Here is a 17238-nt window from a genome sequence, read left to right on the forward strand (position 1 = left end):
AGTTTCAAAGCTGGTTTGATTTAAGAAAGAGACTCCATGATAAATGATAGCATTTCAGACTTCCTTGAGGTGGCTAAGACATCTGGTCCATATTGAGCAACGAAAATATGCTTTGGTTTGATGTACATTAGGCAAAGATAATTATCTCTGTAGTTGTTGAAAATCCGTATAATAATTGTTAGAGTAATTGATTTCAAGTAACTAAAGTACTAAAGTTACTATCCAAATTCTGCCTATGTTGACTTACTAGCTAAACATATTTCTGTGTATTAACTGCTTAGCAAGAAAAACCTAACTATTGTTTCTTATCATGAAAGACCATTTATTCATTGGTGTTTATCAAGATTTATAATGCTAATGCTAATGGTTGTAATTGGCAATAGATTATGAAGTCCTAATTAAATTCTTTGGTATTCTGGCATTAAGCAAAAAAGATAATCTTTGAAGCCTAAATAGCCAGTTCTATCTCATCCCAACCTATCCTATTCTTCTGAACAAAAAACTTATTTTGGAGGAAGTGATTCCATTCCATTTCATTCCATTCCTTGACAAAAGTATCTGGAATTATTTTTAAAAAGTAATTGTACACATCAGTTTGAAATCACAGCTGCCAGTTCTTTAGCTGGTGTCAACCTTCATATTCATCATTTTATTATTTACATTATTTTGCAAAATTCATGAAAACAGTGACAAAAGAGTGAGGACACTTCATTCCCATTAAGCTTGAGTTTTGTCATATTTTAGTTTGATCTGTTATATTTGTGAGAAATTAAGCTGTATGAGTCTTGAATTATTTTATTCTAAACCAAAGAGTCACACTTACTTTCATCACTAAATTTAAATGTCCTGTTTTTTGGATGCTTTTCTGGAACATGTTTAATCATGGGAGTATTCCCTGCATTTATTCAAAGAGTATTCTATATGGCAAAGCAGGATGATCTGGGACAGAATTTCATTTACTTATGATCAAAATGAGTAAATGGAACTCAATGCATTTTATTTCATACTTCAACAAACCTCTTGTGCCAATGTGATTTTCCATTGCTAAACTATTCAACAAATGGTTGTGCCATGATAGCTGCCCTAAGAAGGAAAAAGGGACTTTTATGTCATATGAAGTGCCAAGGGTTTACACTAGGAGGAGGGAAATTCTGATTTTGAATGAGTCTCTCCTTAAATCTGAGTAGCCCTACAATTAGATCACCATTCATTATCCAATCAGTGTCTTAAAGATGGAAAGAACCTTGGGTTTAGAGAATATACTTATGACCAACTCTATCCCACCATGACTGTTACATGTATCATATTATAAGAACTTGTGCCATGGAGTTTTATGAACAGCATTATCAGCTATATAAGGTAGTGATGGCATAACTGCTACAGATGAGATAACTGGAAGGGGAAGCAAATGGTTATGCTGCAGATTTCACAAGATCACTGTCTACTCACAGTGTTGTGAAGTCCCAGCTGTGAAGTCATTACTTTCTAAGGAAAATTATTTAGTTTCGTTTACTTTATTGTCTTTGCACCTCCTACAATGAAATCAAACACCATCTTCAGTGCACATCACAACCATGACCATGAAAATAAACACAAACACACATCCTTCACCCTTCACACATTGAACCGAAAACCCCTGACACCACACCAGCACTGCACTATACAGCAGAATTCAAAAGAGCTACTGTCCTGGGATAGAAGCTGTTTTTCAGCCTATTTGTCCTTGTTTTTATTATTCTGTACCATCTGCCAGATGGTAATAGTTCAAAAAAAGGATTCCCAGGGTGAGATGGATCTTTGAGAATATTTTGAACTTTCTTAAGGCAGCGGGAGCTATAAAGCTCTTCCAAAGAGGGGAGAGGGCAACCAATGATCTTCTGGGCAATGACGTTAACCTTCTGGAGTGCTTTCCTATCTGCCACTGTGCAATTGGCAAACCATACAGAGGTGCAGTAAGTTAAAATACTCTGTATGGTGCAATGATAGAAGGTCACCAGCAGTTTTTCATTCAGTTGTTGTTTTCTGAGAAGTCTCAGGTAGTATAATCTCTGCTGGGCCCTTTTGACCAGTGCTGCAATGTGAGCACTCCTGGGTGTTATGGTAACACCCAGAAACTTAAAACTGGCCACTTACTCCACTCAATCTCCATTGATAAGCAAGGGCTGGATGTCTGATCTATTCCTTCTATAGTCCATTATAAGCTCCTTGGTCTAATTGGTACTGAGGACCAAGTAATTGTCTCCACACCACGAAAGCAACCGGTACACCTCATCTCGGTACGCAGACTCATCCCCGCCCCTGGAGATGAGTCCCACAACTGTTGTATCATCTGCAAATTTAACAATAATATTACTAGCGTGAGTGGGAATGCAGTCATGCACATAAAGAGTATAGAGTAAGGGACTCAACATGCAACCCTATGAATAAGGGCTGAAGAGGTATGATTACCTAATCTGACAGTCTGTAAGCGGCCAGACAGGAAATCCATAATCCAAAGGCAGATTGAATAAGAAAGTCCAAGGTCCAGAAACTTAGACACTAGTCTATGTGGAAGAATTGTGTTAAATGCAGAACTAAAATCAACAAAAAGCATCATCACGTAGCCCCCCTGCTGTTCTAGATGAGCCAGAGCAGTGTGAAAAGTGATGGCTATAACGTCCTCTGTAGATCTATTTCTTCTGTATACAAACTGGTGTTTATTAAATGTATGCGGAAGACCAGAAATGATTTGCCAGCAGACCAATTTCTCAAAGCATTTCATGATGATAGGAGTGAGTGCCACTGGTCTGTAATCATTGAGGTTATTGATAGGGAACTTCTTTGGCAGCGGAACAATGGTGGAAGCCTTCAAATAAGATGGAATAGTGGACTGAGATAAAGACCGATTGAAGATCCTCCAGCCAACTGATCAGCACAGTCTTTAAGCACTTGGCCAGAGATACCATCAGGACTGGCAGCCTTTCTAGGGTCCACAGCCTCAGAATGCTCCTCACCTCCTATTCCTCTACAATGAGGTAGGGGCTACAATTGGCTGGTGGTTGTATTTATCTGCCTCTGATGTCTCCACTTCAAAGTGAGTAAAGAAATGATTCAGTTGCTCTGCCAGTGAACAATCCCCCTCAGCAGGGATGACATTGGTCGGTTGATGGTTTGTAATTTATTGAATTCCTCGCCTGCTTTATGTTATTGCTATAAAAATTATCCCCAATCTTCCTCTTATAATCAGTTTTGGCCTTCCGAATACCTTTCTTCAGATTAGCTCTGGCAACACTGTATCTTGCCCCATCACCAGACCTAAAGGCCTTGGTCCTGTCACGCAAGAGGTGCTGGACTTCCTTGGTCATCCAGGGTTTCTGATTGGGATAGATCCTAATACATTTATCCATTTAGATTCTGATTGTTATTTCAACAGAAGATAGCATACATCATTCATGGTTGTACTGTAGAGTCTTTGGTACTCTCTGAGTTTCCTGCTTTCTGAACTAAGTCTATTATTTTAGATGTAAAAGGGAAATTGTGGCAGAATTTTATCCATTAACACATGTATAAAATTGCTTCATAATGCCTCTTTTATATGAAAACACTTTAAAACTTATCGGTATCTTTGTACTTTTACAAGAAAGATTTCCTTCTCTTTTATAATTCTATAACTGGATACACGTGGTTCGCAATGAAACTTTGTGATCAGACAACGCAGGAGAAATTTGATTTACAATTTGTTGGCTCAGTGGTGGTCGATGATTGAAACAAATAAGGGAATATCGCTCTCACTGCCTTGAGTCCGGAAGTAGTTTCATAGGTGGAAGGCCCTAGATATTTTGGTGCGGTACCGACATTTAGTACTGTAAGGAGCCCCTGTCTGCTCCTGAGTGAAGGAATGGAAAAACATCTGCCTGTTTGAACTGAGGTAACCGAATGTGAAGCAGCTGGCAGCTGGACAGAGTTCTTTTCAGTTGGAGAGGGGGAGTAGTAAGTCTAACTCCTTAGCATCAGAGCGTGTTAATCAGGAGTGGGATTCAAATTTTTTAACAACCAGTTCTGTGGACATGGCTAGGTGGGTGTGGCCATGTGACTGGGTGGGCGTGGGTTCTTCTTTTTTGCAGCAATCTCCCCTGTTTTTTTGCCTCCTGGGCCTCAGGGAAGTCTCCTGGGGGGCGTTGTTGCTCCCAGGAAGGTTCCCTAAGGCCCAGGAAGGCAAAAAACATGCTGTGGAGGGGCTGCACAGCACCCACTCACCCTGCGCTCCATTTTTTGGCTTCCTGGGACTCAGGGAAGCCTCCTGGGCAAAGCAGTAAGACAACGAGGGGGATCCTGGCACAGCTGATCATCAGAACAGCTGTTTATCGGGAGGGGGAAAAAGAAATACCTTAAGAAGTGACTGGACGGGGAAGAATGCATTCATGCAATGTCGGGCATGCGCATGATGTTGCGCATGTGCAATAAGGATTGACTGGGCGGAGAGGGACAGGGCCAACCAGGGGCACAATTTGGCGGCTCTCCGAACTTCACAGGATCGTAACAACTGGTTCTATAGAACTGGTCCAAACCGGTAGAATCCCACCCCTGGTGTTACTATAAGGCAACTGGCAGCTGGAACAGAGTTCTTTTCAGGTGGGACATGGGAGTAGAACTCCTTAGCATCAGAGCGTGTTAATTACCGTATAAAAATACTAATGATCTGATGGTCATTTCTAAAAATCCTTTCTTAGCAAGCACCTAGAAGCCAAGAGGAACATATTTTTTGTGGGGTGGTTGTATGTCTGTTTTTTGTCCAAGATCTAAATGCAACAATTCATATGTAACAAAGTGGGTATATACTGTATTAGTTGTTCCTAATATTCCTGTTGGAATCTGACAATATTTAAATGTGATTCTGACTTTGTTTAAACTCTTCAATCATTCTGTCATGGTTTTGCTAATTCTAATAAAATATTAGGTTATGTTAACTGTACTGGTTAAGACATCAGGCTGAAAACTGGGAGACCATAAATTCTAGTCCCACCTTGGGCACAAAACCAGCTAGGTGTCTTGGGCTAGTCATTGTTTCTCAGCCCTAGGAAGGGACAAAGGCCAATCACTTCTAAACATCTTCCCAGGAAAACTGCAGGGACTAATTCAGGCATTTGCCAGGAGTTAACACTGACTAAAAGGCATATAATAGGAAAAAAAAAAGATTGAGATATCAGAAATGCCTGTTAGAAATGATCTTTCCCTTGATTGGCTTATCAACTACCCAACCATGATTTTGATTGTGAAAAACCATATAGAATTTGGGGGCACCCAAAATGAATAACTAGGTTTTTGGAGGGAGCAGTATGATATCAAAATCAGAACTCTGTTCTCTGTTTGAATGAAGCATTATTCTTAGCAGGCAGGTACATAGAGCTCAAATGAGAAGAATTTCTTCCCAAGGCACCATGTGGTAGGACAATGCCCCCAAAGAAATCAACCACAATGATTTTATTGAGAAACACATTTTAATAACATAAACTTTAAAAAACAATACATTAGAATAAATTACATTAAATTAAATTCAGTCTTGAAATTCGCCCTTATGAAAACATTGTTATAGTGTTTTCATGGCTCACAAGCAGAGAATACACCAAGTAATCATCATTAACTGACAACATCAGCTAGTTCTTGAGAGCTAGGATGAATGGATTCCACAGTTCTTGGATCCTGTCTCTTCTTCCTGCCATATCACTGGCAACCCAGCCAGCTATTACTCTTCTTTATGCTCAGAAATCTCTTGGTTGCAGAGTCAAATTCATACTGCTTTGGACCACTGAATAAATAGAAATGTCCTAAAGAAGTAAACAAGATAGGTAATTAAACAAGTGCAGTTAATTCCAAACCGTTTATGATCTTTTCACCTGTCTTGTTTCTCTTTCACTTTTGATGGAATTTTATTAGCATCCCTAAAATATATGCAATATAAATAATTAGAATGAGGAACTAACTGGTGATGTACAGTGATGCATTTTTCTAGCATACAGTATCCCTTTTTCAGAATGAGTGTTGCATTTGGAAATGTGCGTGCTCTCTGCAAAGCAGTTTGGGCCTGGACACATTAATTTAGCGGGCCAAGATAAACATTCAATTTGATTTTCTTTCACTTAGAAGTCAACTCTGATTAAAGTTTACATGGTTATATTTAATCATGTTTCCTTTCTGTCACATTAAAGTTACATATCTGTGGCAACTTTTGTTCTTGAGACTGCTTATGGTTATGGTGAATGAATGAACTGGCATTGCTAATTATATCAGTTGTCTAAGAACATTTAAATATGATAAACCGATAAGCGGCATTCAGCATTGCAATGGTTTTAAAGAAATCAGTTGCTGGGTTCTCAGTACAAATGTTTTGTACTTTTTGAAAACTAAGAGATTTAGTAAGCCACACAGTATTTATCCAGAAATCTACTGAAGAAGCTTTTCTTGAGATGAAGAAACATTCAGTCCAGTTATGAGAATTAAAGATTCCTGATTTTCCCTCATCAACCTAGTAAACCTAAGGCTATTCCCAAAGACTTTCATATTATATCACAATATTATTATTTATTTGTATCCTGCCTTTATTATTTTTACAAAAAGCTCAAGGCAGCAAATATTCAACATATCTTCTTCCTCCTATTTTCCCCACAACTACAATCCTGTGATTTTCCCATCTGCAATTTAGTTGATTTTGATTGGTCCATTCTGAATCCTGAATGGACAAAGGATTTTGATTAAGTTAACATAAATGATCTTACCATTATCTATAAAAGCAGCATCCACCTTGGAGTGAATGTTATGGAAGTCAACTTTTATTCTTCTTGGATATCCTTGCTCCATGGAGTTCTTCTCATTATCATACCTAAAAAGGAGGAAGAGGAGGAGGAGGGGGAGGATTATTTAGAAATCCAAATTGCTTCAGGAACTTTCTCTATTGGTATCACCAGCTAGCATACTTGTTAGTTCTGTATTACTTCTAGAATCAAAGGTTACATAACATTTGGTTTGGTGGTCAAATCGATTTTTAACTATGGTGATTTTGAATTATTCTGTTTCTCATCCTGACCTATCTCACGGAATAGTTGCTGCAGAAGAAAAATGGAAAAGGGTGTTATTTATGCTGTCTTGAGCTTCTGGTGGATAAGTAAAATTCATATCTAATGACTGTAAAAATAACGATCTACATAAATGTTCATTGCCATGTGGCTTTTTTGAGGCATTTAGATCATTGTCATATGAACCAGATGGTCAAAACGGACCAAACTGGGTTTTAGCCTACTCAAAAGCTCTTACATTTGAAAGTCAGTGTGTCCAGTGAGATGAATTTCCTCTGTCCCTTTCCTTAGTCTATAGTAAAGATAAAAATTTCCTTGTCCAGTCGTATCTGATTCTAGAGCACAGTGCTCATCTCTGTTTCTTGGTTGAGGGAGCCAGAGCATTGTTCAAAGACATTTCTTGGCTGGGGCAGCCAGCACTGTCCAAAGACATTTTCCCATTAAGGGTACCTATTAATCTATTCACATTTGCATGCTTTCGAACTGATATGTAAAATACATCAGAAATTGACCTGTGCCACAAATTAGATTTAATGAGCATCTAAGTTATTATAGAGTGTTTGGTATAAGATTTATTGCATTGTTTATGTTAGCTAAATTTAGGTTATTATGTTTTTAATGTCCATATATTGTTTTTACCACCATTTTAGATTTTTTTTAGATTTTTGTGTATTTTTTGTGTATTTTTTATGTTTTAATTTTTTTTATATTCTACACTCCTTATGCTGGTCTTTGACTGTAATAAAGATTGATTTGAACTGATATATTATAAGAGTGCAGTCTAAGGCACAAAACAAAAATGTAAGTGGAAAGCAATATAATGTTTTGTCTAAAGAGGTGTATCATAGCATGTTCCACTTTGCTAGAAGAGATTCTGTAAGAGTAAAATCCCAGTGATGGATAATTAAAAATTATATCCAATTCAATAAAACAAAGCAAGGCAAATATGGTGCAGTTTGAGCATTTTAGGGTAAGACAATATCATAAATGTAGCATAGACATTTTTCCTTTACCTCCAATAACGGTAACCAGAAAAGAAGTATGTTTTCTTTGAATTACTGTCACAAGCTGCTGCATCAACATTTTTAATGGTGTGTGGGAAGCCCAGACTCTGGATGTTCCTTGGGTAACCAGGCTCTATAATATTTCCCCTGGAAGACCAATACTTGTTTCCTGTTAAACAAAAGATTACAAAATGTATATGTCTGTCAGAAAGAATAAAACATTGGTTAGGGAGATGGGGCATTCCATATTCCAAATTCAGAGAGTGAATTATATAGATATCCATGAAACTTTGCAAACATTTCTTCAACTAGTAGAGATAGGTATGTGGTAATAGCATTAAGTTTACTGATCAATTCAATCCCCTAGTTTTGGAGATAGCAATAAGAAAAATCAAACAGAAATCTTATTGCAGTCCACTTTAGTGATGTCACTGCATTACTACACTAAGATTGTCTACCCTTGATCATTGACTGGGAGCCCAACAGATGCTCCTTTAGGCTCCATGATTGAAGAAAGATAGAATACACACTTGAAAATAATCCATAGGAGCAATATTGAGCCCATATTTAGCCCATTTTTTACTGTGAAATGATCCATAGAAGTATGTCTCACATTCCCCCCTTGGAACTGTTGTGTGACATGTATCTTAGTGTCTTATCACTAAGGACATCAAGAAATGTACTCCTTTATACAACTTTCTGAGTGAGGACACTTTTTTTAGGAAGAGTTTCAGTCCACAGTCAAGGTCTTAATTCAATCTTCAGGAAGTCCCAGTAGATTTCTGATAGATACCCTTGGAGATCTGCTGCCAATTCCAGATTAAAGAGATCAGTTCTGTGATTCAATGTATGGTGGATTTTTATGAGGCTATGATTCCTTTCTAGCTATGCCTGCATAGGAAACACCTAGATCCTACCTGTAGTTACTTGCATAGTCCATCTTATCAGGTATCATCCCTTCCTTCACATATTTAAATTTGGAATATTCATTGTGTTTGCATTGACAAGAGGAATCCAAAGGAATTGCTTACCCTTAAAAAGAAAGACGACGTCCTTGTCTCTGTTTTCATACGCAGCATCTATGCCGGTGCTCAAAGCTGGCCAGAAAGCAGAAATAGGATCTTTCTCAAGTGCACTTCGGAAGGGATTCTTTCGCCAGAAGAAACTACATTGATAAAGGAGAAACAACTTGAGAAGGAATAGAATTCAGGGGCAGAACCTGCATTGACATTTGCAGAGAAAGCTAGATGGGTGGGTGGGGATGGAATAACCACGTGATGTAATTATTATTATACACGATGTAATTAATAATGTGTCATGTAAGACTTCATGAAGCAAGTAAATTATTATGGCATTTGTATGATGACATCAGGAATGTATTGTCATTTAACATGTCATGGTTTGATGTCATTAGACCCATATGTAAAAAATATGAAAGATTCTTCCTTTAATCCCTGGCATCTGAGATAGACAGATGGCTTCAGAATATTGCACTATGTTTACCTGTCTTTAAAGAACATGGTTTCTCCTCTAAGAGAAGTCACAGCATCAAAAGCTTGGTCAGGGTGGCATGGTTCTGTTGATGGTACTTCTGTTGGGGCAGCTGTAGTTTGTCCCAATGGACTGTCATCATCAGGGGCTCCTTGAAAAAGAAAGAATGAGAAGAAATTTAAAAAAAAATCAAGTGGGATTTACAAACTTTTTCAAGAAAGATTTGGCCAGTTGACATGAAGAGGGATGTAGACATTATATTTTATATCTTTTCAATCACTTTCATGAGGTTAATAAACATTTGGTCTATATGCAGGTGGTGTGGAATGATTATGCTTAGATTTTAGTGATACAATATTCTCACATGTTTATCCTAAATTGGAAAATGAATCTGGAAAATGTGATTTCTGATTTATTTTAAGAAAAAAGGAGAGCTTTCATATTTTTTAGAAGATGGTTGCTCTCTCTGTGGCCATGTCAAATAGCATTCTGTTTTTGATCAGGATGGTTCCTTAAAATGTAGTATGAGCAATAACATTACAGTTCAAAAAATACCCTTGTCTTTTTCATAGTGTTTCAAACCCACTCTGGACTATTAATCCATTTTTTCACCCAGAAGTGGTATTCAGCAAGTTCTGACCAGTTCTGGAAAACCAGTAGTGGAAATTTTGAGTAGTTTGGAGAACCGGCAGATACCACCTCTTACTGGCCACACCCCCATCTATTCTCTGCCTCCCGAATACCAGCTGATTGGCTGGGTCTTCTTTTGTTGCCCTGCACAGGAGAACGGAGCTGGAAAGCAGGTTAGTGGGATAGGAAGGGAATATGGATTTTGCAGTATCCTTCCCCTGAAGTGTGGTGGGAATTGCGATTTTACAGTATCCTTCCCCTGCCATGCCCACCAAGCCATGGCCACCAAGCCACACCATACCCACCAAGCCATGCCCACAGAACTGATAGTAAATTTTTTTGAATCACACCATTGTCTTCCCCTGGGTATCTTTACTCACCATAAAGGCTCTGGATGCCTGCAATGTCATCAGGGTGAAGTCTTAGGGCTTTGGGATCCATTGGCTGGTAGATTGGAAACATCAGAGCCCCAAAATCACTGGAATGTTGAAGCCCTAATGAGTGGCCAAACTCATGGGCTGCTACCAGAAAAAGGTTGGTTCCTAGAATGGAAAAGGAGGATCTCTTATGAAATTGATATTTACCATAACAGGCAAACATAGATTAATCCAGTATATATATGTGGGTACTTTTTCGAGTGGAGTACTCAAGTGTAATTGTTTTAAGTTGGATTCCTGAGCAAAGTAGCCAGGTGGACTTCATGGTCCACATAGAGCTTTCCATAGAGGATTCTAGGACCTTTAAAAATGCCATCACCTTGACTTTAAGTTTTGTTTTTCTTCAGGGAGTTATAAAAGTAGGGAGGCAATTGCCATGCTACAATATAGCAATAGCACTTAGGCTTATATACCGCTTCACAGTGTTTTACAGCCCTCTCTAAGTGGTTTACAGAGTCAGCATATTGCCCCCAACAATCTGGGTCCTCATTTTACCAACCTCGGAAGGATAGAAGGCTGAATCAACTTTGAGCCAGTGGGACTTAAACTGCTGAACTGCTGGCAATCAGCAGTCAGCAGAAGTAGCCTGCAGTATTGGATTCTAACCACTGCGCCACCACGGCTCTATGTAATATAATGCTGGTGAGCTTTGTTCATCTTTATCTGTTTATTTCTCTAGCTATCTATCCATCTCTCCGTATGTCCATTCAATTTATATAGCCACCCATCTCACTCAAAGCCATTCTGTGTTTCAATTTTTCAAACACATGCAAACATTGAAAAGTTGAAAAGGAAAGATACCTTTCAAATCCTTTGCCCAGAATTCATCTTCATCAAAATGGGCATTTCCGCCAAAAGCAGGTGAAAAGGCATGGGCCAAATTTCCACCTGGTCCATCAAAAGGAAAACCATCTCCATGTACTGAGAAAATAAAGACATACTTTAAAGCCTCTGAGTGTGACCTTCAGGCTACTTTACCTACTGTATGGTCATTTACTTACCTTGATTAACAAAAGAGATTTCAATGTCGGCGGGTTTCCCATAAACCCTGGTGAAAGTCAAGGGAGTCACATCGCTCCACACTTTCCAAGCTTTCTCAATTGCATAGTCTACGTAACGGGATTCCATGTCAGGGGTATAGTTCAGAACGCTGTGAGAAGTTAATACATGAATGAAAAGAAGGTTCTATATGAAGCCCAAGGAGACAACTTTTTAACATGTTTTAGTCTGGTTCAGAAGTGATCAGAGGTGGTATTCAGCAGGTTCTGACCAGTTCTGGAGAACCGGTAGCAGAAATTTTGAGTAGTTCAAATACCACCTCTGACTGGCCCCGCCCCCATCTATTCTCTGCCTCCCGAGTCCCAGCTGATTGGCTGGGTCTTCTTTTGTTGCCCTGCACAGGAGAATGGAGCTGGAAAGCAGGTTAGTGGGGAGGGAATGGGGATTTTGCAATAACCTTCCCCTGGAGTGGGGAGGGAATGGAGATTTTACAGTATCCTTCTCCTGCCATGTTCACCAAGCCATGCCCACCAAGCTATGCCCACAGAACAGGTAGTAAAAAAATTTGAATCCCACCACTGAAAGTGATGCTTCTAAATGGATTCCAGTGGGGCATAGTACAAATAGACTATGAGCTATCAAGCATATTGAAGTATCACTAGTTTGGCATTACAGAGGAAGATCAAATATGGTGAACTAGCCATCCTGCAGAAGAAACCATTATTAATATGAACAACAAATCCTGAAGGACCATATGATCATGGCAGGGATGGGATCCGACTGGTATAACTACCGGTTCTGTCTATTGTGTCACGAGCAGGGGTGGGATTCTACAGGTTCGCACCTATTCGCTAGAACTGGTTGTTAACATTCTAAGCAGTTTGGAGAACCGGTTGTTAGAAAAAATTATTGGCCTAATCCTGTAAGGAAAGCAGGAAGGAAACATTCTGGTGTTGCTTACAGAAATTGCCTCCCCATTAACTCCATTCTTGGCAGGACTAGATTTCCTGTCTCAGGAACATCTCTGGAGTTTTTTTTCCCCTCCTTTGCTGGTACTTTGCTTGTGTGAAGTGACCATTCAAAGTTACAATGGCACTGAAAAAAGTGACTTATGACCATTTTTCACACTTACGACTGTTGCAGCATCCCCACAGTCATGAGAAGCCAGGTGAGGAGATGCGTGCCTCGAAGTGAGTGATGTTGAGTTGGCTACGCCCAGCCAGTCACATGACCACCAAGCCATGCCCACCAACTAAGCCACACCCACAGAACTGGTTGTTAAAAAGTTTGAATCCCACCCCTGGTCACGAGTGCATGCACGAGTCGTGTGAGTGCAATTTACAACCTGCTGAGCTGCCCGGACAGCTGAGCAGTGCTGCGTGCAAGTGCGCAGTGGTTGGAAAAGCCCTTTTTTCCTGCTGTTTCAACTGCAGCTGTGTCGCGCAAAGCAGCTGCAGTTGAAAAAGCAGGAAATAAAGGTCAGGTAAGAGCCCGGGCGAGCGGGTGGGTCACAACAGCAGCAGACATAGAACCGGTTCTATGTCTGCTGCTCTTCGGAACAACCGGTTCTACAGAGGTGGACAGAAGCAGTAGAATCCCACCCCTGGATTATGGTATGAAGAGGTTTGCAAATAAGACTTCAAGCAATAGGATGAAGTCGGAAGTGTCCTTGCTTGGGATTGTAACTTGCCACCCATGGACCTTCCATGGTTTTTCATTTTATTTCTCTTCTTCCATTATTTTTTGTTTCATCAATAATTTTATCTGAACTTGGCAATAGAGTGAAAAAGATAAACAGTGGTGGGATTTTATGCCATCTTCATTTGCTGTCAAGTATTGGGCTTATTCACTAATAATACTTTACACCCTATCTGTATCCTTCAATAGAATTCTATTCTTGCTAAAAGCCAGGAGCTGTAATATATAAAAGCTTCTGTGTTAACACATTTGTCTAAGATACTATAAAACTCTCTGTGGTCTTAATTAATCTTCAAGAAGCATTTTAAATTCAAGAACACTTTCAGTTCTTACCTGTATGTCAGCTCTTTCTTTGCCCATTGAGGTGAACCAGGAAAAGTGTTGTATTCTCCTATGTCAGCAATGCCACACCTGGGTTTTTTAATAGCATCCAAAGTGCTTGCATCCAATTTGCCAGTCACTTTCAATCCCAAGAAATCCTGCATCTGCCGTATTTTTTCTGGATCAATGCCATTCTTGGGTTTGCTTTTTATCACAACTGTTGAATCAGATTCAGGATAATAATGTTGTATGTATTTCTGAAACAGAATTAAATTGATTAGATTATTATTTTTTCCTTATATGCAGTTTTTCTATTTCAGAATGAATCTCCCCTCTTAGCCTTTGTTGTAAACAATAACAATAATTACAAACTGTAAAATTCCTCAATCTGTTACCTTCAGATGACTGGGACAATTCATAATGCCTAGATAGCATAGCCATTGAACAAGAAATATCAGTCTATCCAATACAGACCTCAAGCTACAGAGAAGCTAGTCAGAATACAGATGTTCTAAGCTTATAATCATACACAGGCATAGAATATGAGATTCCCAGATATTGCTGAATTAAAGTTCCCAATCCTTCTCACCCTTAGTCAAAGAGGTTTGAGTTACCAAGAGGTATAACTGAGCAACAGCTGGAGGACCAGAGGTTCTCCAACCTTATTTATGAACTACTATCAACCATTACCTCAGCAAGTTCCCTGTCCTTTTTTGAAATTCTCTCAGTTTCTTGCTCTATGGGCAAAGCCCAAGCAAGCGTTCCAAACAGTGCAACTGCCAGCAGCAAATTCATTTTCAGCTTCACGCCTGCGTTCCAAATGTGAAGTCACAAAACTTTTCAGCTGCTCGAAGTGGCTCTGTATATGTAGCGTAAGTCTCCCTCTATATATACTTCACGCCTACTCCATAAAATCAACAGTAACATGACTCATAGAGTTAGAACTTCGTTGATTTGTCAAAGGCAGAAAATGATGCTTTAGAATGACACATTATATTGACTCCACAAACCTTATTGTGCAATTACCAACAAGGTAGCTGCGATTCATCAAGCGGGATTTTTTTTCACCCAGGGGCTGAGGCTGTGCCCTTCATTAAAAAGATGAGTAAGAATAATTCCTTCTAATTAAATAACTTTAAGCTACTTGTTTTTTTATTCCATGATGGACTTTTACCTTCTGATGAAACTTTTGCTGATGATTTTTGTTTATTTTGTTTAAATGGATTTATAGAATTGTTTGCGGCAATACCCGAAAGAAACATTGGCATGTAAACATTAAAAAAAATTAAAAAATAAGAATGCTGCTCAGCAATATTTTCACCTTTAGAAGTGAAGTGTTAGTCCAGGGATGTCAAACTCATTTTCATTGAGGGCCATATCAGGGTTGTGTTTGACCATGGGGTGGGGGGCATGGCCAATGTAGGTGTGGCCAGTTCAATTTCACTCATGTTGGGGGCGCCTGTGGTGGCCTAAGCACTTGCATGGCCTTCCCAAGCTACATTTTCACTGGCAGTGGCACCGAAGGCTGGTCCTTCACTGTTTCCAAGGTGGCCCTGCAGGCCAGATCTAAGCACCCCACAACTGTATCTGGCCTATGGGCCTTGAGTTTGACACCCCTGTGTCAGAGGTGGTATTCAGCAGGTTCTGACCAGTTCTGGAGAACCGGTAGCAGAAATTTTGAGTAGTTCGGAGAACCGGTAGCAGAAATTGGGAGAAGTTCAGAATACCAACTCTAATTGGCACGCCCCCATCTGTTCTCTGCCTCCCGAGTCCCAGCTGATTGGCTGGGTCTTCTTTGGTAGCCTTGCACAGGAGAACGGAGCTGGAAAGCAGGTTAATGGGGGTGGGGAGAGAATGGAGATTTTACAGTATCCTTCCCCTGCCATGCCCACCAAGGCACACAAACCAAACATGCCACCCCCACCAAGCTACACCCACAGAACCGGTAGTAAAAAAAACTTTGAATCCCGCCACTGCCCTGTGTTAGACCATTTTATTAGAAGCCCAGTAGAAACTGTTGGAATATTCCGTCCTTAATGACCAATAAATCTGAAAGGCTGATAAATAAAACTAATAAAAAGTCCATGATTCCTGTAACTCTTTAGTAGAAATGCATATTTACAGTGGAAGGGGATCACAGGTTTGTCCTGCGATTGATCCATGCCAATCTATCTAAAACTGAAGGTGTATAAAACGATGATGTGCCCAGCAGCACTATATGAGCTGAGTGCTGGCCAGTCACCAAATGCATTGAGCGCACTTTACACATCAGGGAAAGGTGCATGTTTCTTTGGTTGTTAGGCGTTTCTCCCCTTGACCATGTCATTGAGAAGCCAATGGGCATGCCAATATTAGAGAAAATGAAGGAGAAATGCCTACAGTGGTACCAATGGTGAGATTCATATTTTTTTATTAGTGGTTCTTTGGGCGTGGCTTCGTGGGCGTGGCAGGGGAAGGATACTGCAAAATCCCATTCCCTCCCCACCCTACTAACCTGCTTTCCAGCTCCATTCTCCTATGCAGGGCAACAAAAGAAGCCCCAGCCAATCAGCTGGGACTCGGGAGGCAGAGAATAGAAGGGGGTGGGGCCAGTCAGAGGTGGTATTTGCTGGTTCTCCAAACTACTCAAAATTTCTGCTACCGGTTCTCCAGAACTGATCAGAACCTGCTGAATACCATCTCTGAAGAGTACTTATGGCCATGTTTTACAAGCAGCACCCCACATCGTTGCTTACATTGCCTTCCACTTTAAAATAAAGTGGTCCATGTGAAAAGCCAGAACAAAGATGGCAAGATACAATAAATGCAGACATTAAAAATGCCTAGTTGGGCCCCAATGCTGTGTTTGATTGTATGAGATGATGCTTATTGACCTAAAAAGCACTTGCGTGAAAAATGTGTTGATGATAACAGTGAGGATGATTGATGGTTAATGGAACTCTAGAAACCTATCTGCTGTCCCTACCTATTTATAACTTAGGTTATCATCATTTCCCTGCTTCTGAGTATTGATAGTAAAGTCCTAAAAAGAACATGAATTTTGATCAGCATTAGACTTTCTTTCTTCGGTGATCCTCATCAAGATTGAAAACTCCTACATTTAGTACTTCTTCCCTTTCACTTCTCCCAAAGCCACTTTTTCCATCACATTTGAAGCAACTAGGGAGGACAGCTTCTCTGCCTTAAGGGCCTCTTCTTCAAAATACAAGGTATGTGCAGATATGGAGAAACGGAACCCTTGTTTTATATATTGGTATATTTGTTAGCAATATAGGAAGAGGAAGGTGAGTTGGGTAGATAGTTGGACAGAGTTGGATAATTTGGAGTTAGATAGAGTTGGATAATTTATAAATATAATAAAGGGAGGAAATAAATAAATACATACATAAATAAGTAAATAAATAAATAAAATTTGTATGCAATATATACCAAGTGAAAAATAGTGTGACACTAAAAATAAAATCAGATGCTATCCTACATTTGAATTGTTGTGTCGGAATGCCTTATAGGAAAGGGCTGTCTTCAGGATTTCCTGAAGGACAAAAAGATGAGGTCAATATGAATTTAAAGGTAATCCTGTTCCAAAGCGAGGGGGATGCTAATGAGACT

General features: G+C 39.6%; 1 protein-coding gene across 1 annotated transcript; it reads right to left on the bottom strand.

Annotated features, from left to right (window-relative positions):
• Positions 1–5458: 5458 nt before the first annotated feature.
• LOC113417303 (stromelysin-1-like) lies at positions 5459–14514 on the bottom strand. Its single transcript, XM_026675614.2, has 10 exons — positions 14320–14514; positions 13642–13886; positions 11613–11761; positions 11413–11532; positions 10555–10716; positions 9557–9695; positions 9085–9218; positions 8063–8222; positions 6753–6856; positions 5459–5804 (listed from the first exon to the last, which is right to left on the bottom strand). Exons 1-10 carry the CDS (start codon positions 14422–14424, stop codon positions 5701–5703), a joined length of 1422 nt encoding a protein of 473 aa, XP_026531399.2. The 5' UTR covers positions 14425–14514; the 3' UTR covers positions 5459–5700.
• Between the last annotated feature and the right edge of the window lie 2724 nt (positions 14515–17238).

Source organism: Notechis scutatus, chromosome 5 (genome assembly GCF_049901735.1).
Source record: "Notechis scutatus isolate UNSWTSFEM ecotype Mainland chromosome 5, rNotScu1.2, whole genome shotgun sequence".
Lineage (NCBI taxonomy): Eukaryota > Metazoa > Chordata > Lepidosauria > Squamata > Elapidae > Notechis > Notechis scutatus.